The sequence below is a fragment of the Paramacrobiotus metropolitanus genome, unplaced genomic scaffold (genome assembly GCF_019649055.1).
Source record: "Paramacrobiotus metropolitanus isolate TYO unplaced genomic scaffold, Prichtersi_v1.0 Parri_scaffold0000066, whole genome shotgun sequence".
NCBI lineage: Eukaryota > Metazoa > Tardigrada > Eutardigrada > Parachela > Macrobiotidae > Paramacrobiotus > Paramacrobiotus metropolitanus.
Window position 1 is genome coordinate 226,780 of NW_026570286.1, and position 23,757 is coordinate 250,536.

The 23,757-nt window shown below is 41.5% G+C and overlaps 5 protein-coding genes and 1 long non-coding RNA gene across 10 annotated transcripts; 4 read left to right on the plus strand and 2 right to left on the minus strand.

Moving 5' to 3' along the window:
- Window positions 1-331: 331 nt before the first annotated feature.
- LOC129594238 (uncharacterized) lies at window positions 332-1,465 on the plus strand. Its single transcript, XR_008691177.1, has 3 exons — window positions 332-616; window positions 982-1,056; window positions 1,338-1,465. It is a non-coding gene; the product is annotated as an uncharacterized LOC129594238 (long non-coding RNA).
- A 2,483-nt stretch (window positions 1,466-3,948) lies between these two features.
- On the minus strand, window positions 3,949-5,460 carry LOC129594224 (uncharacterized). Its single transcript, XM_055490843.1, has 3 exons — window positions 5,335-5,460; window positions 4,823-5,043; window positions 3,949-4,745 (listed from the first exon to the last, which is right to left on the minus strand). Exons 2-3 carry the CDS (start codon window positions 5,033-5,035, stop codon window positions 4,167-4,169), a joined length of 792 nt encoding a protein of 263 aa, XP_055346818.1. The 5' UTR covers window positions 5,036-5,043; window positions 5,335-5,460; the 3' UTR covers window positions 3,949-4,166.
- Window positions 5,461-6,246: 786 nt separating this feature from the next.
- LOC129594138 (probable NADH dehydrogenase) lies at window positions 6,247-9,568 on the plus strand. 4 transcript variants are annotated; one of them, XM_055490719.1, is made up of 8 exons: window positions 6,247-6,542; window positions 6,711-6,934; window positions 7,094-7,129; window positions 7,249-7,445; window positions 7,755-8,211; window positions 8,670-8,876; window positions 8,957-9,146; window positions 9,429-9,568. In XM_055490719.1, coding segments are annotated over exons 1-8 (1,377 nt in total). In that variant the 5' UTR covers window positions 6,247-6,477; the 3' UTR covers window positions 9,430-9,568. The 4 variants fall into 4 exon arrangements, with proteins under 4 accessions (XP_055346694.1, XP_055346697.1, XP_055346695.1 ...); XM_055490722.1 differs by having other exon boundaries at window positions 9,004-9,146; XM_055490720.1 differs by lacking the exon at window positions 9,429-9,568 and having other exon boundaries at window positions 9,004-9,417.
- LOC129594142 (uncharacterized) lies at window positions 9,435-11,048 on the plus strand (the record flags this gene model as incomplete). The annotated part of the gene is given in 5 exon segments (XM_055490727.1): window positions 9,435-9,759; window positions 9,762-9,812; window positions 9,815-9,856; window positions 10,313-10,519; window positions 10,600-11,048. Coding segments are annotated over 5 exon segments (816 nt in total), but the record flags the coding sequence as incomplete, so codon positions are not given.
- A 604-nt stretch (window positions 11,049-11,652) lies between these two features.
- On the plus strand, window positions 11,653-17,238 carry LOC129594214 (uncharacterized). 2 transcript variants are annotated; one of them, XM_055490831.1, is made up of 9 exons: window positions 11,653-11,922; window positions 12,002-12,284; window positions 12,469-12,594; window positions 12,857-13,177; window positions 15,372-15,503; window positions 15,590-15,742; window positions 16,438-16,548; window positions 16,637-16,771; window positions 16,854-17,238. In XM_055490831.1, the coding sequence occupies exons 2-9, from the start codon at window positions 12,048-12,050 to the stop codon at window positions 16,923-16,925; spliced, it is 1,287 nt and encodes a 428-aa protein (XP_055346806.1). In that variant the 5' UTR covers window positions 11,653-11,922; window positions 12,002-12,047; the 3' UTR covers window positions 16,926-17,238. The 2 variants fall into 2 exon arrangements, with proteins under 2 accessions (XP_055346806.1, XP_055346807.1); XM_055490832.1 differs by having other exon boundaries at window positions 11,653-12,284.
- Window positions 17,239-20,030: 2,792 nt separating this feature from the next.
- Window positions 20,031-22,828, minus strand: LOC129594144 (growth/differentiation factor 10-like). Its single transcript, XM_055490728.1, has 4 exons — window positions 22,327-22,828; window positions 21,431-21,835; window positions 20,874-21,041; window positions 20,031-20,694 (listed from the first exon to the last, which is right to left on the minus strand). Exons 1-4 carry the CDS (start codon window positions 22,826-22,828, stop codon window positions 20,057-20,059), a joined length of 1,713 nt encoding a protein of 570 aa, XP_055346703.1. The 3' UTR covers window positions 20,031-20,056.
- Window positions 22,829-23,757: the final 929 nt, after the last annotated feature.

A 23,757-nucleotide genomic window follows, 5' to 3' on the forward strand; every position in this document is an offset into this window, starting at 1 on the left:
TAGATCCCAGTACAAAACGGATACTCGTACTGCTAAAAAATGTTTGCCCTTAGCCTTTTTATGCTGTTGTCGTTTCGCCTGCGAAATTGGGATATTTTTTTACATTCCTGTACCAGCGGAACTAACCATCGCCACCATAAAGTTCAGCGGCAATTTTGTACGAACGCTTTACACCGTTATTCGCTTCGCTGGCGGATTGCTGATTTACATATTGGACACCGTATTCGTAACTTGTGCAAGTTTGCTTATAAGCAAGGGAACGCGGCTTTCAAACTTTGTTGACCAGATTTATCATGATTCTCACCGTGACCTTAACAACCAACAGTCGGTTTTGCAGTTGCGGTTGCTCTGCTATTCGTATCTTGCATTCGCCAATGACCTTAGCCGTCACCGAAACGCTTTCTGCACGGCTCTCCTTTTCCTAGTTACCGGAAGCGTTTTGGAGTTGATGACGACTGTGTCACGATGGTACGCGATCTTTGGTTATACCAACGACGAAGATGCTGACCTTAATATGGGGAATGTCCACTGGATTGTTCGGAGCGCATGGACTGCTGTAATGATCATTTGGGAATTATCTGTGATCTTTGCAGTAGCTACTAAATTTTATTGTCAGGTAAACATAAAATTATTTCGTGAAAATGGGTGGAATTTTAGGTGCAGATCTATACTATACTATATAATTGTACGTACATGCGAGTAGAGTCGCAACTGTGACATGTTACACAAATAGTTCTTTAGAGCTCGACTTCTGCAATATTGTTCAATCTTGAGACGCGTTTTTTTAACCAACAAAATCTACACATGTTTTCTTTCTAACAGGAGTGACTGAAAAGATCCACTACACAAATAATACTATCTCTATAATACGTACATACATACACGTACTGGGCAATGGCATATGCAGCGCTTATAACGATTGGTGTTACTCACTAGCAGCACTAGTAGGATTCATTGACAATAATCGGATATATTTTGCAGCACGAAGAAATTGTGGGCAAAATGGATAAAATTGGATTTGCAGCTCGAATCACAAAAAGTAGAGTAACCTCCGAGGTAGATAATGTACTTATCAAACTGTTTCGAAATATATCATTTCTCTGGATTTTGTTATCAGATTTTAATTGTGCCCCTGTGATTCAGTTAAAAATTATCTCTCTATCTCAAAATTTTATCGTGCAGTATTTTTACGTACTTGTACAATATGTAAGGATTTGTAGGGCCAGAAAATTGTGTATGCGTAATATTATGCTAAGAACGAATATTCTTGTATATATTATAAATCCGTGTTCTTTGATGTTGCCTCATTCACTGGTTTCTGCTTAAATTATTTAAAGTGCTACAACGAAGAAAATATCCAAGAAGAAGGCATGGTGAAGGTCATCCACGTACTTAGCAAATCTGATCGCCCGCGTGGATATTCTCTGGGAACTTTGGTCGACATTAACAAGAAAACCGTTCTTCTGGTATTTAAATCGAGGGTTGCTTTAAATTAGTTTATATTTTTTCCGAGAATACTATTTCATAAGATTTTTGCATGCAAACAAATCGCATTCTTGGAAGCACGTCTAATTAGCATCAGTAGAATGTCTAATTCGCATGAATCATATTGTACTTTCGCTTATTAATTTTGTTTTTACTCTTTATACCTGTGTTACCGTGTATGCCGTAAGTATCATAGACTTACAATCACTGATTCAGCGTTAGCTACATAACCCATGGAATACTAGCACTAAACATTACACCATTACCGTGCTTATTTTTTGGGCAGCTGCTGATATGCATTTCTGGTTACGTGACCTTTGTCATTGATCGGACGGACAATGTACATGAAAACCAGAGATACGCTACCAATGCAATGCAACTGAATTTGTTCAACTGCCTGTATTGAAGTATGCATGCGCAAAGAACAGTGTTTACTTACTTCATTCGATTCTTTTTATTTGACGCAGTTTTCATGTGATCCTATTTGTTTTCCTCTAAACTGAAATGTGAAAATTGTGCTATTTTGTAAACACTCGTATCAGGCGTTGATACCGTGCGATATAACGTGTACGTACTTTTACGCGTATCGATGTCCACCGAGGAATGTTTTTCTACACAAACAGCAGGTACCCGGTAGCTAGCAGGTCTATCCAGCAGCTAGTTTTGCCATCCATAATGCGCGGATAATCGGATTCGTTTAGCAAAAAAACAAACTTGTGTGAAAAATATGTAAAATGCATTACTTTAAGTTATGGCTAGCATGTTTAGTAATAAGTGTGTTACTAACGACGCTTTTTGCAGTTGATGTGGCTGATCTTATAACTTTCGCAGCACTTGACGGCATTGAGGCGGCAAGTCCGTTTGTACAAATTGTCGCTTACATCCAATCACAAAGCATATTGGGCAGAGTTGCTTTTATGTCCATTGTCATCGTCAAAAATTTCAAGTTCTTCTGTACATTTTGTGCCGGGTGTTTGGTAGACGAGAGCGCTGCTGTACTTACCCAGTGTAGAGCGAACGCTTTTCGGAAGTTTCTCACTTTAGCATTATTATGCTGTTGTCGTTTTATCTGCGAAATGATTATATACAGTCGCATGTCGACCACTGTCAAATCAACCATCGCCAGCTTAAGCATGAATGTCACCTTTATCCGCACATATTATGCAGTTGTCCGGTTTGTCGGCGGAATGTTGATTTACAGCATCGATTCAATGTTTGCCTTTTGTGCACATTTGACTCTGATCAAAGGAATACGACTTTTTAAATATACGGAAGAACTTCATAAATGCTGTCACGGTGACCTTACGAACAGTCAGTGTATCATACACTTACGAATGCTGTCTCATTCGTACACAGTATTCGCTAACGATCTGTGTCGGAACGAAATGCGTTTTGTGTAACACTATTTATTCAAGTCATAGGTAGTGTTATGGAACTGATGTCGACCGTATCGCAGTTGCATATAACTTTTGGTGACAAAATTAGCGATGGTGCCGGCAGCATCAGCTTAGCCAACATTTTTTGGATTGTGCGGGGTACCTGGACGCTTATGATCACTGCTTGTGAATTCAATGTAATATTCGGAGCATCTAATCAAATCTACTTTCTAGTAAGGTTAAATTACGCTCAAATCTCTTTTACAATACTCGGTAATATGCTTCACAATTACAGCATAATAAAATTTTGGAGAAGATTAGTAAAATCGGATATCTTCGAACAGTAATTAATGGAAGTCCTGCAAGAGATTCAACGAAGGTAACCTAAACGCATTCGACACTTTTTGGATGTGTTGACTTCGAATGTTTATTGTAATTTACAGCATTGCGTGGAATTATTTTCAGAGACACGATGGTACAAGTCTGAGGGAAGAATACATTGTCAGTGCAATGCATGCACTCGTGCAGTCTGATCGCCCACGCGGATTCTCAATTGGAGGATTGATTAATGTCAACAAAAAGTCTGTTTTATTGGTAATTACAATCTGCACTTAGAAACTTATTCGAATAAGCCAGTTAAACTAAAAATACTGTAAAGGTTTTGTCCACCTTTTGGCATCGTGATGTATATAAAGTTCTAAAAACGTTTTTTGCAGCTTCTGGTGTGTCTTTCTGGTTATGTGACATTCGCCATTGATCGAACAAATCATGAACACGAACACAAAAAGCTTGCAGCTGGTGCATCACAACTTAATATGTCTTGCTATCCACAGGCCATCGTGTACTCCAGCACTTTTTCGTCTTCTCTGCGCAACACACCATAAAGCCCAGGCGGAAATGCGCGATGTCGGTTTTGAAGTTAATTTTCAATGCTTTAATAAGGAGTATCTAGTCTAGTATGGATTCACAACTGAAACTGTTAACAGTTCTTAATAAAATCTGACCTTTACGGTGCCTTAATAACATGCCGGTTTCACACAAACGTAATTCTTTCAGAATTATTTGCGCAAACTTTATTGTCGTCAGCCACATTATACAGTGCGCTGATACCATAACAGATCGGTGAAACGGACCAGAATCATAGAGTAATAAAATTATTTTAACATCCATTCGGCAGACAGTGCCAAAGATCTTCGAAATTCAGTTGAAAAATTACGTAGCGTTAATCGCTCGTACAGCACACCACAATACGTAGTGCACAACAGCCGAATTCACTGGCATTAAATTGTCTGTACGACTGTTCTTTCACACAATAATATGAGTTCTCGTAACTTGGTAGAATTTCACAAAATCCTTCAGGTCATTGATTATTTCCACGTAGTATTTGGTTACACTGCTCTTGGTCACCAGCCAGTCGGCACGTTGCTGGAACCAGGCTGTGACGATTTCGTAGTCCAGGTCTTCCGCTTCCTGCCCCACAAACCGTCTGAGCAATTCAGCCGGCACTTCTATCATGCAGAACATGAGCAGCATTCTGCGTTGGGCATCAAAGTGATAAGGTTGCTCACAAAAGTATTCCAACAGGTAACTGGATACTACCGGCATCATGATTCCTAATGCCAAAATGCAGAAACATTTCATGAGTTTCTCAGATTGCAAACTATCGCGCAGCTCAGCGCTGATTTTTTGCCAACATGCCGAGGAATTGGTAAATGACCGCATATCCAGCGCATGGCGAAGCTGACGGAATGATTTCACACTGAGGAGCAAATGCCACGATTTCACAACTGCTTGAAGTATAACGCATAAGTACAGACCACCGGGCAAAAGGCAGAAGAGGAGAAAAATAATTACGGTGACGTCTTTCGAGACAAGGTGTCGGTCCTAAAAAAATTAAAGAGGGAAACGTTTTCAAATGTCCAAATATTCAGTGGAAAGAAAAACAGTATCTGTCGACGTACCTGTACAGTGTAATTTGGAGGGAAATAATAATAGTTGGCGTCAGAACAGCCCAAAGCAGCGATACCAAAGATGCTGACTCGAAATAAAGCTACAATAAACGCGATGGTAACCAGGTAGGTGACAGAATTAACGCGTATCCATATTTTGTCGGTCAGGAAGCACACCAGTTCACGACTGTCAGGACGGGAGCTCTTTTGTGTAATGTCTGCCATTCCGTATCCTAAAAAAACCATATACATGTACATAAATAACCCAAGCGAACATTCGTAAGAGGCATCTGCATTTTAATTATAAAGGGAGCTGACAATGGCTGAAGGACATTATTAGTAAATAATACGAGTTTATTTCCATACAGTCGGCCGTTACGTAAGAAATGCTTGTGCTGCACGATAGTTACCACATACAGCTGTAATGCGATTCCGTCAAAAAATTTCATAAAAAAGGCCTTGGTCAATTATTTGTAAACCAGTACAACATACTCGCATATTTACGTTTACCGCTTTAAACTTACCGCAGAGACAGCAGAAATAGGTGTTAGCACGAAAAAATTCCTTTCCATCAAGGATTATAAAAATCCGTCTTCTGGCGGGAGATGTACGCAAAGGTGACAGCGACGATAAGCATTTGCAGTCTGGGAACTTGGATTGTAAACGGATCAATAAGCCGAGAACGACGACTTAGGTCTGTAGACTGTACGCATCTACAATCAAACATGCGCTTCGGCGATCCAAAGCAATGATTATTGATTTCCGAAACCGTAGTGTACCGGGTCACTGCCGGCGTTTCTTCATGCTTACCGTTAGCTTATAAGCACTGTTAAACACTTGCATATATATATCTAAGGTCAGATATGCTTTTACTGCATGATGCTGATGCTGATGATACATAGTCTTCACTTCATGCAGTGTCCATACATTGTACTTTGCAAGTAACTCGTATAAATTATCATATTATAAAAGAGAACAAATCGCTGAGGACTTTATTTTTCTAACAGCAACAGGCACACTGGGCAATATATATTAAGCGAATGGTCAAAAAAAGGCAACAAGTAACTTTTGTGAAGTGCATCCTCATTATGCGATCCCGCACTGAGCACAGAAAGCTTCGACATCGCATTTTATGGACCGATGAATATTACAGAATTATGTACGTACTATGTAAATATATCGCAAACGACTCGCTGTCATGCAGTCAAAAAACTAGAGTACCACGCGAAACTGAAACAATCCGAAAAAATTGACTGTGGAGTGCAGAACTCAAGCGTGGATTTGATTTCGTTCTACGCTTAAATCGTATTGTGAATCCCGCGCTACTGACGTAACAACTGCCTGGGGGCGGAGAGTCACAGAATCTGACGGCTGGCTCACTTGTACGTACGTATTCTGCTCACTTCATAAAATTAATTTTTATTGCTGATATTGCATCAGACTTTGGAGCCTTGGACGGGGAATCTCCAATATTTCAAAAATCTGTTATCGCCTTATTGTAAATAACTATGACACCGAGTTAGTTCCCCAAATTGCATTAGTTTTGCGTATAAATTTGTTCCTCTTTCGGTGAGCGGCCGAAACTGTTTGTTTAACTGCACACGTCGACGCTCACAACGAGTTGCTCACAATCAGGTAGTCGTCTGGCTGACTAGTGGCTCGTCAGGATGAAAAAGGCTACTCCTTCATCCATTTTCACATTCTGTCGGAATTTTCAAACGCAACACCCCAGGTTGGTTATGGAGATTGATAAGGAGAATCTTGTTGAACTATGGAAGGAGTGCGCGCTTTTATCTCCGTCTACCGCATAGCATGGACTATGAACGATGAATATGAAATTTCGGAAATCATAATCTTTACGGATTTCCCGACTCTGGATACTAACATCTACCGTTTGCAGGCTTCCATTGACCACATCCCCGAAATATGTTTCGTATCGGTATTTTTCATCAGCCAGTGACACCCCGGAAAGGAAGAAGCGCTTAGTGATCCTGGGAACGGGATGGGGAGCGTACAGTACGCTGAAAAGCCTCAATCGAAAGTTTTACGATGTGACGGTGATCAGTCCGCGCAATCACTTTCTCTTCACTCCCCTGCTGGCCAGCACCACGGTGGGCACGCTGGGTAAGAAATTGTTTTCTTAAATCATCGTTCGGAAAGGAGTATTGACAATTCAGCTCTTTCGTTGATTTTGCGTGCCAGAAAATAGCTCGCCTTGCCAGCGTTTACAGTGTGCTGATTGTTCAACCGTTAAGTTTTGACTACGAAAATGTTTTTTTGTAGAATTTCGCTCCATCATCGATCCAGTACGAAACGCTGGTGAGTGATAACATGCAACAGTAAGTGACGCGTATTGTGTTTGATATCTGGTTGTTCTGTGGCATGGTTTCGGGATGTTGTCCCTGCTGATTTTTCATACTTAATTTTCTGGCGATCAGGATTCGGGCCGCGTGATGATTTCTTCCTTTCGTATGCCACGGAAGTTGATCTGCAGAACCGCACGGTAGTGATGCGCAGTAACGATGAAGCCAAAATGGTCTCGACTATCAATTATGATCGTCTAGTCATTGCTGTTGGTGCGCTGACCAACACTTTCAATGTGCCCGGTGCGGACAAGCATGCATATTTCCTAAAGGTACTTACAATCTTCAGAAAAAAATGTGTACAAACCGTTTGGTTAGAAAGTAAAAGGTTATTTTAGTAGAACGTTCCAATTAGAAATTGTTTAGGCATTTTTATGTGATAAATTATTAAACTCTTTCACTTGCTGGTTCAATTCGACTTTTGTGGAACGTTTTTTCGTTTTTTCTGCATATTTTGCAACTTGAAAGTTTCGAATTTCGTGGACGTTCGTCTAAAATCCAAATCATATAATTTCGCAAAAATGAACTGTCATAATTTTGATTGATTGCTCCAATTTGCACGTGCCATTTTTCTGCTGTAGGAAATACAAGATGCCAGAGCAATTCGCAATAAAATCCTGAGCAATTTCGAATCGGCTCTACAACCTGGCTTAACAGACGCGGAACGGTCTCGCCTCCTGCACATTGTTATCGTGGGTGGCGGTCCGACGGGTGTGGAATTCGGTGCGGAAGTGCACGATTTTGTGCGCACGGATGTGGCGCGACTATATCGAAAAGACGCCGATCTTGTGCAAGTGACCCTGGTGGAAGCGCAGCATATTCTCCAGTCGTTTGATCAGCGCTTGCAGAACTACGCCGAGAAGAAGATTAAAGAACGCACCAACTTCCACTTGTTGCAAGACGTGGTGGTCGAAGTTGGGGAAACATTTGTGAGATTGAAAAGCGGTACGATAATACCGTCGGGCTTGACAGTTTGGAGCACAGGGCTGGCGCCGAGGGATATGATTCGCGCGATGGATGTACCGAAGAATAAACAAGGTAGAAGTAATAAAAGTTTAAGATTCCTTCTTAAAACTATGTATGTACTCTGGTAGAAGTTTTTCTGTTATATGTACGTATTATCTAGTGTGGTTGTATTTGTTTTTGAAAGTTTGTAGAGGAAGTTGTGTTGAACTATTGGTTATTTGGTAATTTCGTATCCTACACTTATTAGTACGGTGAGAAGTAAATCAAATTCTGCAAACAATAGCGTTCCTTCTTCAGTGCGTGAATTTGTAGCATGCAGTAGTTTATAGTTTGCAGCTTCATTGTGCGTAATACGTGAGCACCTCTAGAAGTTCTTACTTGAAAATTGAATTGCATTGCTATGATTGAAAAATTCACTATAACTTTTTATACGCCGATTCTGGCATCGATTTGTGGTGTTTGAATAAGCTGATTTGTGATATCTTGTGTGGGCGATGGAGAACACTGACACTGTGTATTAATAATTGCAGGACAGCTGTTGGTCAACCAGCATTTGCAGTTACTGGCCGATCCCTATCCGGAAGGGAGTGCATTTAGCATCGGTGACTGTTCGTATCTCAAAGATTCACCGCTCCCATGCACAGCGCAGGTTGCCGAACGCGAAGGCCGGTATTTGGGAAAGTTAATGGCCGCGGATGATATCCGCAGTGAGGCGCCTTTTACATTCCACAACATGGGTAAGGATGTGATGTTTGTGCGCCTATACCGTACAGTACAGTACGGTACTTACCGTAGTGCCTTGGGTTATGTTTTTTAGGTATGCTGGCTTATTTGGGTGATTACACCGGTGTCAGCGATTTGCAGAAGTTCAAGATTCAAGGAATTACTTCGTGGTTATTGTGGCGCTCCGCATATCTGACTCGATTGGGATCGTTGCGACTGCGTTTGCAAGTGCCGTTTGACTGGTTTAAGACGTTAGTTTTTGGTCGGGACACTTCTAAGTTATAGTAAGCTCGATGCTGTCGTTTATTTTGGAGCAGTTTCTTGAGTTTGTTTGTTACTTAATTTATTAATAATGTTATTTTCGGTGAACAGTATGTGATAACTTGAAATGACTTCTGCTTCAATGGTTACCTTGCTCGTATTAAATACTGATTCTGAGGAGATGTCTACGGCTTCATAGAAGTTCATCGATTTTGTTGTATGCAAGCAAGTCTAGCACATAAAACATTGTTACTGGTATAGTGGTACCGGCGTCTCTCAATATTATCGGAGTCTGTTCTGTTTAGGTGAACGTAATATTACAGGGAAGCGTGTTCCCTACCGTTGGCTTAACAGACGCGGAACGGTCTCGCCTCCTGCACATTGTTATCGTGGGTGGCGGTCCGACGGGTGTGGAATTCGGTGCGGAAGTGCACGATTTTGTGCGCACGGATGTGGCGCGACTATATCGAAAAGACGCCGATCTTGTGCAAGTGACCCTGGTGGAAGCGCAGCATATTCTCCAGTCGTTTGATCAGCGCTTGCAGAACTACGCCGAGAAGAAGATTAAAGAACGCACCAACTTCCACTTGTTGCAAGACGTGGTGGTCGAAGTTGGGGAAACATTTGTGAGATTGAAAGCGGTACGATAATACCGTCGGGCTTGACAGTTTGGAGCACAGGGCTGGCGCCGAGGATATGATTCGCGCGATGGATGTACCGAAGAATAAACAAGGTAGAAGTAATAAAGTTTAAGATTCCTTCTTAAAACTATGTATGTACTCTGGTAGAAGTTTTTCTGTTATATGTACGTATTATCTAGTGTGGTTGTATTTGTTTTGAAAGTTTGTAGAGGAAGTTGTGTTGAACTATTGGTTATTTGGTAATTTCGTATCCTACACTTATTAGTACGGTGAGAAGTAAATCAAATTCTGCAAACAATAGCGTTCCTTCTTCAGTGCGTGAATTTGTAGCATGCAGTAGTTTATAGTTTGCAGCTTCATTGTGCGTAATACGTGAGCACCTCTAGAAGTTCTTACTTGAAAATTGAATTGCATTGCTATGATTGAAAAATTCACTATAACTTTTTATACGCCGATTCTGGCATCGATTTGTGGTGTTTGAATAAGCTGATTTGTGATATCTTGTGTGGGCGATGGAGAACACTGACACTGTGTATTAATAATTGCAGGACAGCTGTTGGTCAACCAGCATTTGCAGTTACTGGCCGATCCCTATCCGGAAGGGAGTGCATTTAGCATCGGTGACTGTTCGTATCTCAAAGATTCACCGCTCCCATGCACAGCGCAGGTTGCCGAACGCGAAGGCCGGTATTTGGGAAAGTTAATGGCCGCGGATGATATCCGCAGTGAGGCGCCTTTTACATTCCACAACATGGGTAAGGATGTGATGTTTGTGCGCCTATACCGTACAGTACAGTACGGTACTTACCGTAGTGCCTTGGGTTATGTTTTTTAGGTATGCTGGCTTATTTGGGTGATTACACCGGTGTCAGCGATTTGCAGAAGTTCAAGATTCAAGGAATTACTTCGTGGTTATTGTGGCGCTCCGCATATCTGACTCGATTGGGATCGTTGCGACTGCGTTTGCAAGTGCCGTTTGACTGGTTTAAGACGTTAGTTTTTGGTCGGGACACTTCTAAGTTATAGTAAGCTCGATGCTGTCGTTTATTTTGGAGCAGTTTCTTGAGTTTGTTTGTTACTTAATTTATTAATAATGTTATTTTCGGTGAACAGTATGTGATAACTTGAAATGACTTCTGCTTCAATGGTTACCTTGCTCGTATTAAATACTGATTCTGAGGAGATGTCTACGGCTTCATAGAAGTTCATCGATTTTGTTGTATGCAAGCAAGTCTAGCACATAAAACATTGTTACTGGTATAGTGGTACCGGCGTCTCTCAATATTATCGGAGTCTGTTCTGTTTAGGTGAACGTAATATTACAGGGAAGCGTGTTCCCTACCGTTTATTGGGTATTTTTGAAAAGATAAATATGGTTGGTATTAAAGACGATCATCACCGTTTTTCTCTTGGCAGTGAAGTCAGTAAAGCAGGGATGACATTAACCATTGCAAGTACCGGTGCAAGCGATACAGTATAATTTTGTTAATCATTTCTACTCTGTCTCTTATCGAAAAAATCTTTGACAAAAAAGGTGTGATAGAACCGTTTAGCGCTCCCATTAGAGTGTTGCATCATCGCCGAGCATACCGATTCGACTCTCTCCAAAACAAGAATCACGTTTCGGCTTGTCGGGGATTTACTCCCCAAACCACGATTAGCTTTTCCAAAAATTTAATGCTGAATCGCTGATGCAACTGACAAGTGGCTCATACGTACTTGTACGAGTACAACATCCGTGCAACAAGTAGTATAATTATTAATAATATTATAGCTAAACTGCTAAAGTGCTGGAGTAGCAGCAGCCCGTAGGGGGCTGATGAGTGAAGACAGCACTTCTTCAGTTCTCTTGCATAAGTTGCATCGGCTCTTGAACACTTCCCGGCAGTTCCTGCTTCAGTAAAAGAGCTGCGCGCGAAAACTCAGGACTGCTCTGGCACTGGCACGTTATATACAGACCATGATTAAATTCTTTACAAATTCTCAGCGGTTTGCAACTTTGCGTTTTGTTTAGTTTTCAGAAGGCTGACAGTGCTATTGTGTGTGTGCTAGCCACTTCGTTTTCAGCCGTTAAACAGTTTAACTTAAACTCGAAAACATCTGCGAATCGACGCTTGTTTGGACTGCAGACTCCGCAATCAAGGCGCTTCTCATTGTCGTAAGCGTACATAATTTATGGGTCTTGAACACAGCTTACGGTAACATCGAACGAGGCTGGCTGAAGTGTGAACTTCTAGATTTTTGAAGTTTTTGTCTTCTGGTGCAAACAACAAACCCCTTCGAATGGATGTCGTGATTTCTGCCGAAGAGGAGCGTAACGGCCGTAACCTGTCGACGATCGTTGTGGAGCGCGATGTGAAAAGCCCTGTCAGCGATATATCAGCAGGCGACCGCTCAACCGACGAGAAGCTCACTCCATCAGTAGCCGATACGAGCACATCCAGCGAGGACTCTGGCAGAATTTCCAGTACTGGTTCCAGTCCCATAAAAGGCGAGGTCAATAGTGCGAGAGATATAGATGTAAGCACTAAGCAGTAAAAATTAAAATGGTAAAAAACTGAGCATAAAGACCGATAATGCGAACGCGCATGTCACAGCACGTGAACTTATTTATCAGTAAACACTGCTTTTATGCGTTAATATTTCATAAATGTTTTCCTGGTCTTCCAACGAAACCGCGGTTCAGGTTTCCTTTGTTTTACAGAGTGAGGAGTTGGAGAATAATGGGCTACCGAGGATTTCTACGGGGACCGAAGCCCAGATTGCGAAGCGGATGATCATTCGACGAGAAGAGGATGGTGCCCACGTGGTACTCGTGGGCAGTGTCTCGGTGAGAGTACGCGTACGCTTACTGTATAACAGCGCGTCACCAAAATTCAGGGTTTTGATGTAGTTGGAAACTTGGAATTGTGTAATAAGCAGCGTTTATAAGAGCAGCAATATTCGGCTGAAAATTGAAATAGCGTTTTCGGTTTCAGTCTAATAACCATCAACCATGCAGGCGCGGTTTGTCGCCGTTTAATAAATCTGTTTCGCATGCTGTCAGAATTTTCAGTTTTGTTTTACTTGTACAAAATATTGGTTGGCTGCAGGTCCTGGATCCAATGAAATGTCCTTATACATACGATCCCGAACTCGAGTGCGCCGCTCCCTTTCTTCGCTCGCAGCCCGACTATCTGAAGTATCATTTCCAATCAGTACACCGACTACAGAATGTGCGGATTAATTTGTTGTGTCCCTATCTACGGGAAAAAGATGGCGGCGTTGAGTGCCGCGCCATTGTGTATGATCCGCAGGGGTCTAGTTGTATGTTGGGAGGACATGTTAGTAAGCAGCATCCGGTCTTTCGGGATAAAATGATGACCGCTCTGGCATATCGGAATGCGGAGGAAGACCAAAGGCGTGAATTACTGGTAAGTTTCCCATTTTGGTACAGTAATATAGAGTCTATATTAATATGTAGATAGCACTGATATGTACACTGTACATTGTACTCTCTGTGTTGAGACAGGCTGTACTTGCTAACTTACATTATTTTATCGTAATCTCACCAGGGCCCGTCACCGGCTATCAATTCAGAAAAATAATTTGATCTTCCGCAGAAAGACAAGGACTTCGGAATAAACGAAAAAAAATATTTTTATCTGCTATGGCTAATGGGTGTGGCCAAAACAAAATTTAAAAGTAAATTCTATGCTGTAGCCTATGGACATTGCACCGTTAACATATGTACTCTTACAGTACGTTCAGTTTTTTTATTAGTTCGTATGGGAAACGCTACACATTTTCACAATAATCAATCACTCATTAAGCATCAATCGACAGAGGCGGCCTAATCACAGAGAAAATTTGATCTAAAGTCGCTCCCATCGGCGCTGTCCCCAAAATCGATGCCGCATTTCCTCGTTGGATTTCGATACTGATCCGCTGGCGAAGATACTGTATTTCGTGGCTCGTTTTTCGCCGGTTTCCTGTCGTATTTTCTGTCCGAATTCCGTAATCGTTATTAGTTATTAATACGTTACTGAACAATCTGTACGAAGTCAGTTTAAATTTAAGTGCAAGTGCTCGTTCAAAAATGTTATTGTGCTGCTGTGCTGTGGTAATCGGTGTTCACTGTCTCTAATAAAATTAATGCTCACTGGCTCTAGAAATGGTGGAGTTTACCGTTAGTTTTACACATACTTGAAGTACGTGTACTGTATTGTACTGTACGTTTTCTGTAGAAAGGATCGGTAACTGCTACTTATTTTAGTTTATCTGTATACTGTCGTTTTTCAAATATAGATATTTCACGTAAGTTGTAACTTGTAAGGTACATAAAGTACAGATACTCGTTGAATTTTGGTTTGGCCGCGCCTTTTTAGCCATAGTACTCGTACCGTAGTACTAATTAGCCTTAATACTCATTAATATCAGAAATTTGACGTTGATCGTCACAATCGGTGAGGCGCAGATGTCGCTTTTTAATTCGGACGGGAGAGACGAAATACCGTGCTGCCACTTTTAAGTATCGTAAAAACAAAAAATCAAAATTAGTTAAAAAGCAAAACAAATTATGTTTGTTTTCCGGAATTATTTATTGGGATAATAATGCAGTGCATTTGGTGATTTTGGTCCATCCCAGTGTTAAAAACACCGTAGATGTCTATACTAAAAGGTCGTTAAAGTAACTTCCCCGGAAGGACAATCTGGATTTGTAACCGGGAGAGGAACGCAGGGGGAGTAGCCAAAGTTAACTCTCTTCCATTTCACGAGTCTTACAAAATGTACCAGTGCCTCGAATCTCTGGAAACCAGATGTTTTCGGAAGGTCATAATATGATGTTTAAGTTTACTAAACCTGGCACCCATAGATTACGGATTCGATTTTTCAGCAAATTTAAATTTTTATTAGAAAGCATCGGACAACGTTTTGCGATTTGTGGTGCTGCGCTCAGAGTCTTGTCGGTTTACAAAATCCACCGTATTCTAAATTGTTTTCTACTTCTTAAAATTAAGTTGTGATGATTGCTGTAAGAAAGGGCATTCAAACATAACGGCTTTAGGAGTAAGCATGCACGGGGATGATTGTAATAAATTCATGAAGAAATTGGAAGCATTGCAAAATCACCCTGTGTTTATTTAAAAAAGTAGTTTCAGGTGCCAAACAAAAGCAAAATGCGTGATGGTATACATAGGATCAAAAGGCAGCAAGCTCTGATACAGGCTTTTTTTCATAAGTGTTTTGGATTTTCGGGCACTAAACTAGCCGAGAATTTTCGCATTTGTCTTGCACCGACGTACGGAAGTGATGCTCGCGTGCGGAACATATTCTGCCACTGCAAGTGTGCAAGCACATTCGTATGCGATTCAGCGATTAGATCCACATCTTCGTTTTCGACCAAGCAAAATAATATCGAATATTTGAAGACTTACAGTTTATTCTACATTTCTGCAAAAAATAAGATTTCCATTCTTTTATTGCCATGGAACGTGTCCTAGTAAGTAAGACAACCTTGATAGATAGAAATAGTCTTTTAAGTAAACGTTCAGTCGATGTACTGTAATTGTCAGGTTAGAGTTAGTAGGTAACTGTTACTTGCGTTAGTTGTTTTTTTTGCATTAGGGAGCAGACTTCGATTACTTGAAAACATGCCACAGAGAAGTTCTGCCGGATTGGATCTACAGTGCGGAGAAGGAGGTGAAGTTTCCCAGTTTGCGCATTCCGGAATCTCTTGACATGCCGATTGTTATTGTGGTAGGTGATTGGGTTGTTTGACGTAGATGCTACGTAAATAATCATTTGTGCCTAATCAGTGTGTTTAACAGGCTTGTTTATGTTAGGATAAGGACAAGCTGGGGTTTGTTTGCAATCGGTCACCGTGTCAGGAGGAGCGGTTTCCAAACCGTTCAGCCATATTCGACCATTTCCAGGCTGAACATCGTATTCATCCTTTACAAACGACTGTATACGAAGTATGCCCTGCTGCCAGTCAGGTATGGCAGTTGCTTTATTTAGGGGATTTGTTCCGGTACATGGTGCGAAATTCGTGTACATCCTCGAAAACTTTCACTGTCGCGCACTCCGAAAACTTTGCTTGTTTTAAAGCGTTTTGTGCGCGCAACATCCGGTTCGGAAGTTCTGGCTGTTAGAAAATTTCAAAAAGGTTAAAGGCATTCAAGAGTACCAAAAGTTTCGTTATCAACCGACCTTTAAATTTTGCATGGGAATTCACATATGAATGATTTGTTTTTACCCCAAACCACGGTTTTTTAATTTTAAGATTAATTTCAGTCATTTTGAAATTTATCTTAAAATTTGAAAAAAATTGTGCAACTCTGGTTCAGTGTAAAAAGGATTTTCATACTTATGTGCATTTATGCGCAAACTTTGAAGAAGATCGGTTGATGCGCAGACGTTTAATACACCTCGATGAACTTAAACTTTTTGGAATTTTCTAACAGCCGTAACTTCCGAACCGGATGTTGCGCGCACAAAAGTTTTCACGCCTACCTGTGCAAATCATCTGGCTACAGAATGTCATAAAACAAGCAAAGAAGTGTTTCGGAGTGCGCGACAGTGAAAGTTTTCGACGGTGAAAGTACAGAATTTGGCACCATGTACCGCGCCACATTCTTTAGTTTTCACGTCTGTTCGCCGTGACAGTTTAAGCAGATCTGATTCTTTATAGGGCTGCACTGTGAAGCAGAATGGACCAGGTGCTATGCTGGAAGAGCACATCCAGTTCGCGCACCCGACGATGCTAGGTCTGCCCGCGGAGTTTGCGGAAAAAGCGTTGCAGGTAAAAATTTCGCGTTGAGCTGATGCGTGCACGTTTTTCGTGTAAGCTTGAGCGCCAAGTGGATTATGTAATTATTTTTTTGTGGTAGAAATGGAAGCAGTTTGAAGAGCAGGCCAGATCCGGGATGGAATGTTCAGGAAGAAACTTCACTATTGTTCGGCAACAAGAAGTTGGGAATGGAGTTGATCCCGGGTGTTTCTACGAATGGTACTGCCCTGTAGAGGTGGGAATATTTCGATATAGGTTACTATCAACCGTTATGCGAAATGTTTCGTTTTCTGAGCCGTATCTACGTTTTCTTTTAGGGGTGCTGCCAGTGTTATGGGCGAGAAAGCATGTTGATGTGGCACATTGGTGTTCATCACAAGGATAAATGAAACGTGAAGCGATTATTGTTGCTTATCTGGTTGCTCTCTTCGTAAGTGGAGCCTGTCCGGCTCTGCGTCTGATTCTCCGGCGTATTATTGCAGTTGGTGCCAGAAGATGTTCCTTCGGTTAGGTTTACCTTTTTTTATCTTCAGTTTACACTTTACGGTTTTCCATTTTTCGGATGTACGGATACAATACAGTAAGACGTCTTTTTTAAATGTAGACAAGTACTTAATGCCGCGTTGGAATGAATGTGCAGCAGTACGTTAGCACGCAGCAACACGATGCGATTTAACGACAGTTGAGAAAATAAAAACAAGATTTCAGGGAAACTGTACGAACTGATACTGTATGCTGTCCATGTTTGCTGTTCACCATGTTACAGTAATCGAGCACGCTTGTTCTGAACATACATTGTGTAACGTAAAGTTGTGTGGTTTTCTCGCCTCACGCCTGTATATACAAATCATCTGGCTACAAAATGTCATAAAACGAAAGAAAAGAGGGTTTGGGATTGCGCGAAAGTGAAATATTTCGTGCATGTACACGATTTTGGTACCATGTACCGAGCCACTTCCCTTACCTTTGAATCACTATCATATAATAATATCATCGATAAGTAACGAACTTTGCATCGGTATCATTAAACCGAAATTGACTGGAGTACGTCAGGGCAGGATGCTGCATTGCATTGTCTGGATTCATCGCATCATGGAATATGCTGACAAATGCATCTGTCGTCGTGCCCTCGAACGTACAAGGCGCGATTTGCCGGACCAGTATGTAAGTGTGGGAACATGCTGGAAGAACTGGAACCGGCACAGCCTAAGTAATTAACAAAAAAGAACAATCTAGTGCCATAACAAGCGAGCACAAAAACAAGTCGCATACCAGCGACATCTCACTCTGGGATTTTCGTACACTTTCTAAAGGCGAATGAGAGGGAATGGTACGAGGGTACCTAATCAAGTCATGTCGTATATTTTTTATTTATTTACTGGTTCGCACAATTCACTTTATTTTCTCGAAATACTCTCCCTTGGCCTTCATACATTTTCTACATCTATCCCTCCACTCATCGAACATCGAAACAAAAAAACGGCGACCCAGAGAAGAGATGGCACTATCAAGATTTCCTTCGAGTTCTTCATCACTTCCAAACTTTTTTCCGCGAAGTTTATCTTTCAAAGTGGGGAATATTTTGAAATCGTGGGGGGCCAAATCAGGGCTGTAGGCAGGATGCGGGAGAATTTTCATACCAGACGCAGCTAAATAATTTTTTGTGTATTTTGAGGTGTGTGGACGGGCGTTATCGTGATGCCAAATCACATGGGTCGTTCCACTTTGGGGTCGTTTTCTCGCATTTTCGCAAAGAAAGGTTCAAGTACATTTTCACAGTACCACGCAGAATTCACTGTAGTTTTAGGAGGTAGAGCTCGTTTGTGAATGATTCCGTTCCTGCCCGATACAAAGGCGTACATAACTTTCCGGGTACTTCGGGATCGCTTGACAATTGTCGGTCTTCCGCTTCCTTTGGTGATCCAAGTTTTATTTTGCTGCTTCCGTTTTGGTTCGTAGTATGCAAACCAACTTTCATCTTCAGTGTAGATTTCATACTGACGCTTGGATGATAAATCTTCTAGCATTAACTTGGCCAAATTCACACGCGAACGCTTCTGGGCAGAAGTCAGCAAATGAGGTACCCAACGCGACACTACTTTGCGCAAATTCAGATCAACACGCAAAATGCAGTCCACACTTGCCTCGTTAATCCCGGTTTCGTCCACTATCTCTCTAATAGATATATGGGGATCCTTCTCAACCAGGCGCTTAACGGTGGCAATCTTTTCCGGAGTCCTCGCTGAAACTGGTCTTCCCGATCGCCGATCATCGTCGAGATCAAATTTGTCCGCACGGAACCGCCAGAACCATCGCTCCACTGTGCGCAATGAAGGACACTGACTTCCAAACAGTAATTGCATTTCCGAATGGCATTCGGTTGCATTGAGTTTTTTAAAAAAATTTGCGTACATGATAGCGCGAAACCCATGTTTCGTCATGCGCGCCATTTTTAATAATGAATTAAATTTTCACCCGAGTGAATGGCACGCTGACTCATGCTGACTGCCACCGAGAGGGGGCATTGACTCGGCCATCAGCCTACTGATACAGTTATGAATGCCCTATTTTTTAAAAATGATTTCATATTTTTATTTTCGTAAGTTATATGCGAACGACATTACTTGATTAGGTACCCTCGTACAAGATAGCGTAGTCCGAAATATGGACTGAGGAAGATTAACGCATTTCTCAAACTTCTAAAAAGTAAATCTGAAGATCAAGTGCAGCAAATATTTCGCAAGTACCACGGTAAAACATCTAGACATCGTGTAGAACGGACTGTTGACTTGACGAGAGTCTGGAAAAATGAGTAAAAATACACAGCAAATTTTTGGATGTCTACCTAAATTCCATGCTTGGACTACGAATTTTCTCCTAAAGGCGGGTGGCCACATTTTCGTGACTTCCCTATGGGGTTTCGTGTTTCTGTTCGACCGGAAGTTTCTAGAATTTATGGAAATTTGAGGCCTAATTCACCTGTTTTAAAATGTTTTTTGAAAGTCGACATGCATGTTGTTACGTGTGCGTAATGACTGGCCGATTATTATCACATTGCTGATCGATGAGAGTGCGTCTTACGCATGATAAGTAAATCTATCCATCCTTAATAAATTATACCGGACTTGTGGGTGAGGTTCTGAGACTTCTAACTCTGACTAATTCTGTTCTAGTTCGATTAGTGTTACGCTACGGTTTGTGCTGTCAAAGGATATTTTTTGTTGCAGGACATCTGTATTTTTATACAAACTTCAGTTGTTGGACGACTGCGGCCGGATATATTATACGCGTACGCTGAACTTCTATGCTAGTACAGTATATCTATAGTCCAACAGAATCACTACGATAGTACGGTGTCAAACGCTTACCCGTAACTATTTTTTTTGTTTTTCCGCTTGTGTGCACTTATGAAGGTCGGCAGATCATACAATATCATGGTATGATATGCAGTCTTTATTTAAATGAGGAAACATGAACGAGAACAGTCATAAAATCTCAGAGTTATCAAACGACAGCAGATCTACCGACAAGCACAGCTTTGCGCAACCATATCGTCGTATTGCTTCAGAATAACATTCTGTTCACTATCGAAATACAGCAGCGAAATACTGTATAGTTTATCAGGTACACAACATGGTGCGGTGACATTTTTGTCAAATTTGAGATTGTGAACTATACTAATAATTGTGGCATGGTTCGAGGGTTTGGATTCTTGACCGATGGGAAACCGACAACTTCCGCGGCAGTAATTCGCTTTAAATCCTTTCGGAGAAATTATCCAACTTGACCAGCCAATATTTTCAAAACTGACGTACAAATCATGGCGCTTACACGCTTCTCGGATTACTGGCCTGGATTTCGACTTCCTACGTTTAGGCTTGTATGACATTGTGGATGACAGCGCGGTGGGTGTTGCGGACTTCGTATTTTTTGTTTTTCCTTTCCCTTTTATGCACTCCTTCAAAATCCCGACTATACCCGGCTTCATTTTGGTACGACTTGAAGGAGCATCGCGGCGGAAACGGGCTAGAATGGACATTTTGTGCGCATCGGCATGGTCGACTTTAAGGTCATCGGGGGATTCGTTGCGGTTATGGTGGTAGTTTCCGGCGAGATCGTTTGTTCGGGAACGAATAAAACGATTTTGGTTCTCGGTGTCTATATAATCGGAGTAAACTATTATACTTAATAAGGCGTTCTAGGAATGCAGTATAAGTTATTTTTAAGTAAGATTTGCATACAGACCACAGTAATACGGCTTATGTACAGTAGTTTAATTTGACCTTTCAAGTGGTGCATAACCGAACGGTCATCATATTAAAGACTGTCTGCTGTACTTTTGATTCGGTATTTGGGATTCCGATCTGCCGGCGGTCTGCCATCATCCATAAACAACACAAGAGATGGCTGATCGTTGAAGTCATTGGATTTTTCCCATTGGCACTCGTCTGGATTCGCCTCTTCCATGTCTGAACCGTCCGAACACCCAATTATAATCCTTAAGCCTACAAACGAACGAATATATTTAGACTTAAACTAATTTTGTACTAAATAAATATGTGGCAGATAAACTGCATATTCAATTGCTTCTTCATAATGATTATGATCAACTTTGAATTTCTACAAATATTATGTTTTCAAATAAAATGTTTCCTGATAGCATCGAACTGTCTATTTTTACAAATACAAACGATAGTTGTCTTTATTGACAGTTATAAACTTCACACATAATGCAAGCTACCAAGTTACCATTGCAAGCTGTCCAGTGTCTACGTATAAGTATGTAAATCGTAGAAAATAAATTAAATAATGACAACTGACGCCTGCTCGATCGTGTTTGTATGTGTAAATAATTAACTGACCGCTTTCGGAATCGATTACAAAAAAAGATTACCTGCGCTCTGCTTCTGCTCCGACTGCATCCAATTCATAACCGTTTCTTTGACAGGAAAAACGTCTGCAAACTGCGCAATGCCTCCCGGTTGTACCATGACATAAATTGTTTTGGTTGCAAGTGGAACATCGTCTCCAATGTCCAGCACTGCCTGCATTTGATACAAGGTCATGGTGATTTTCTTAATTAACCGGTGCCGGTGGGGTTGGTTGTGGCCAGGTGAGAACGGTTTTGCTATCGTTTCCCAGATACCGCCACCAGGAGCGGTCGCGATATCTTTGAGCTTCGGAAAACGTACAGTAAATTTCACATGCAGTTCCGCTTCCAGCAGCGTTTCCTTCCCGGTTAAACTGGATAAGTTGAAACTTAGTCGCTGTTCGTTTGCTGCTGTGTCATCGTGAATTTCTGCAGAAGTCAAAGCATTTTTATTATTTTTATCTTTCTAGATTCTTGAAAGTGAATTATAGATTTCACTAAATAAGATCGCTTAGCGAAATTCGTTTGACTTCATACGCATCAAGAAATTCCGGCAATGAATGGAATATTTTCTCACGATTTATCCATTTATCGCGTAATTACCTGGCTGGTCAATCACATACTGCGATAATTGGTTATTCTCTTGTTAGCTCATAGGCAAACATTCTTTGACTAATCATGCGTTAACGCCTGTATGCATACAATATCCGCAAAGCAGTTACAAGATTTTACGCGACATTTGTTCTATTTGCAGCCATTTTATGATAGCACTGTTATTTGTTTAATTACATAACAAATTCATATGATAAATCGCTGTTGTTCTGGACGGTATTTTATTTCAGTTCACCACTAGTCGTAGTTCTGATGCAGGCAGATCGATAACATGTTTTAATTACTTATTGCTGAAGAAAACAACCTACTTTTATGAATGAAGCTTTTGATGAGATTGGCTTGGAAGGGATTGGGTATGCGCATAACGCCATTCCGGTCGGCGACGGTGTTATATAAATTAATCATATATGCCGGCACGTGCGCTGCATAAGTGTTATCGTCGGCTGATCTGACATAACCCGGCTGCAGCTGCCGGCTAGCTTCCGCTATGTTGTTGGGCACTTCACCATGCGCTTGGTTGTCCGTGGTTTCAAAGGGCAGGAACACCGTATCATTGGGAGCAGAATATCCGCTGTTGTACTGATACACACGATCACCGGCTCGGGGATATCGGGACAGCACCGCATTGGGAAACTGGAAGACTTGGCTTAATTGCTTAATGGCTTCATGGTCCAATAAAATATTTTTACCCGGCATCGATTGCTCGGGCTTCTGGTCACCGCTGGTGTGCCGCGCAGCCGCCGCTACTATCAACACACTGATTAGGATTGTCGATAATAAAGTGGCGCACTTATCACTTGACCAATCCATTTCCAAATAATTACAGACACATTAACGGCTGGTTAATTAATTAGGAAGCGGTCAGTTTGAAGAAGTACTACTCAACGCAGAAATCTCGGATCAGTACATTATCGGATAGCTATTACGCTGCAAGTGATGACCTTTCAATGTATAATCCTAAATGATCATGACATGTTGGATGAACTTGCTCGGCAAATCAACTAAAGATCAAAATAAAGCTGTAAATTATTATAACGCGACGCTAGAGTTGGAAATCGGTGTGAGTGTGTCTCTCATCGCTTGACTGCGTGGATCGTGAGATCAGCCGCGTGAAAATGTCGGTGTTTGTAGGTGTGAATTCGGAATTGTTAATCAGTCAGATGTGGATCTGGAATGTCCCTTTCTTTCTCTTTTGCCTTGGACGGTGTATACGCGACGTCGCATTCCGGTTGGCCCGGGCCGCGGTGTATACCAAAACCGATTACCTGTCCAACGAGTTTGATTTTGTATACACACATGTATTGAAAAGAGGGAAAATGAAGAGTCGGATTATAAGCCAGGTGGATGCGTACACATACATATATATATATGTGTGCGATGTATGTTGCTGTGTGGTCATCTCTGTGGCTTTCTTGCGGAGAGTGGCTCTTTGTTGTATTAATACTCCGGTTAAATACCTTTAAGTCTGCTGCAATATAGCGCCCGATATAGGGAAGAATGGAGCGGGCGATTCGTGAGATAATTGCAACCGCAAAACCAGTCACCTTGTGGGCTTAATGAAGCGGCTGTGTATGTAGCGTATGCGGTGTATATGTGCCGTCATTATTCAGGGGATTTGTATGCCGGGGGGAGAATTACGACAAGGAGGAGAGGCATACAAGGAGCATTTTGCTAAAAGGTGTGTTTGCTGCTGCCGGACTGAACAATTCGGTGTGGAGTATCGGTCAGTGTGTGCCGGC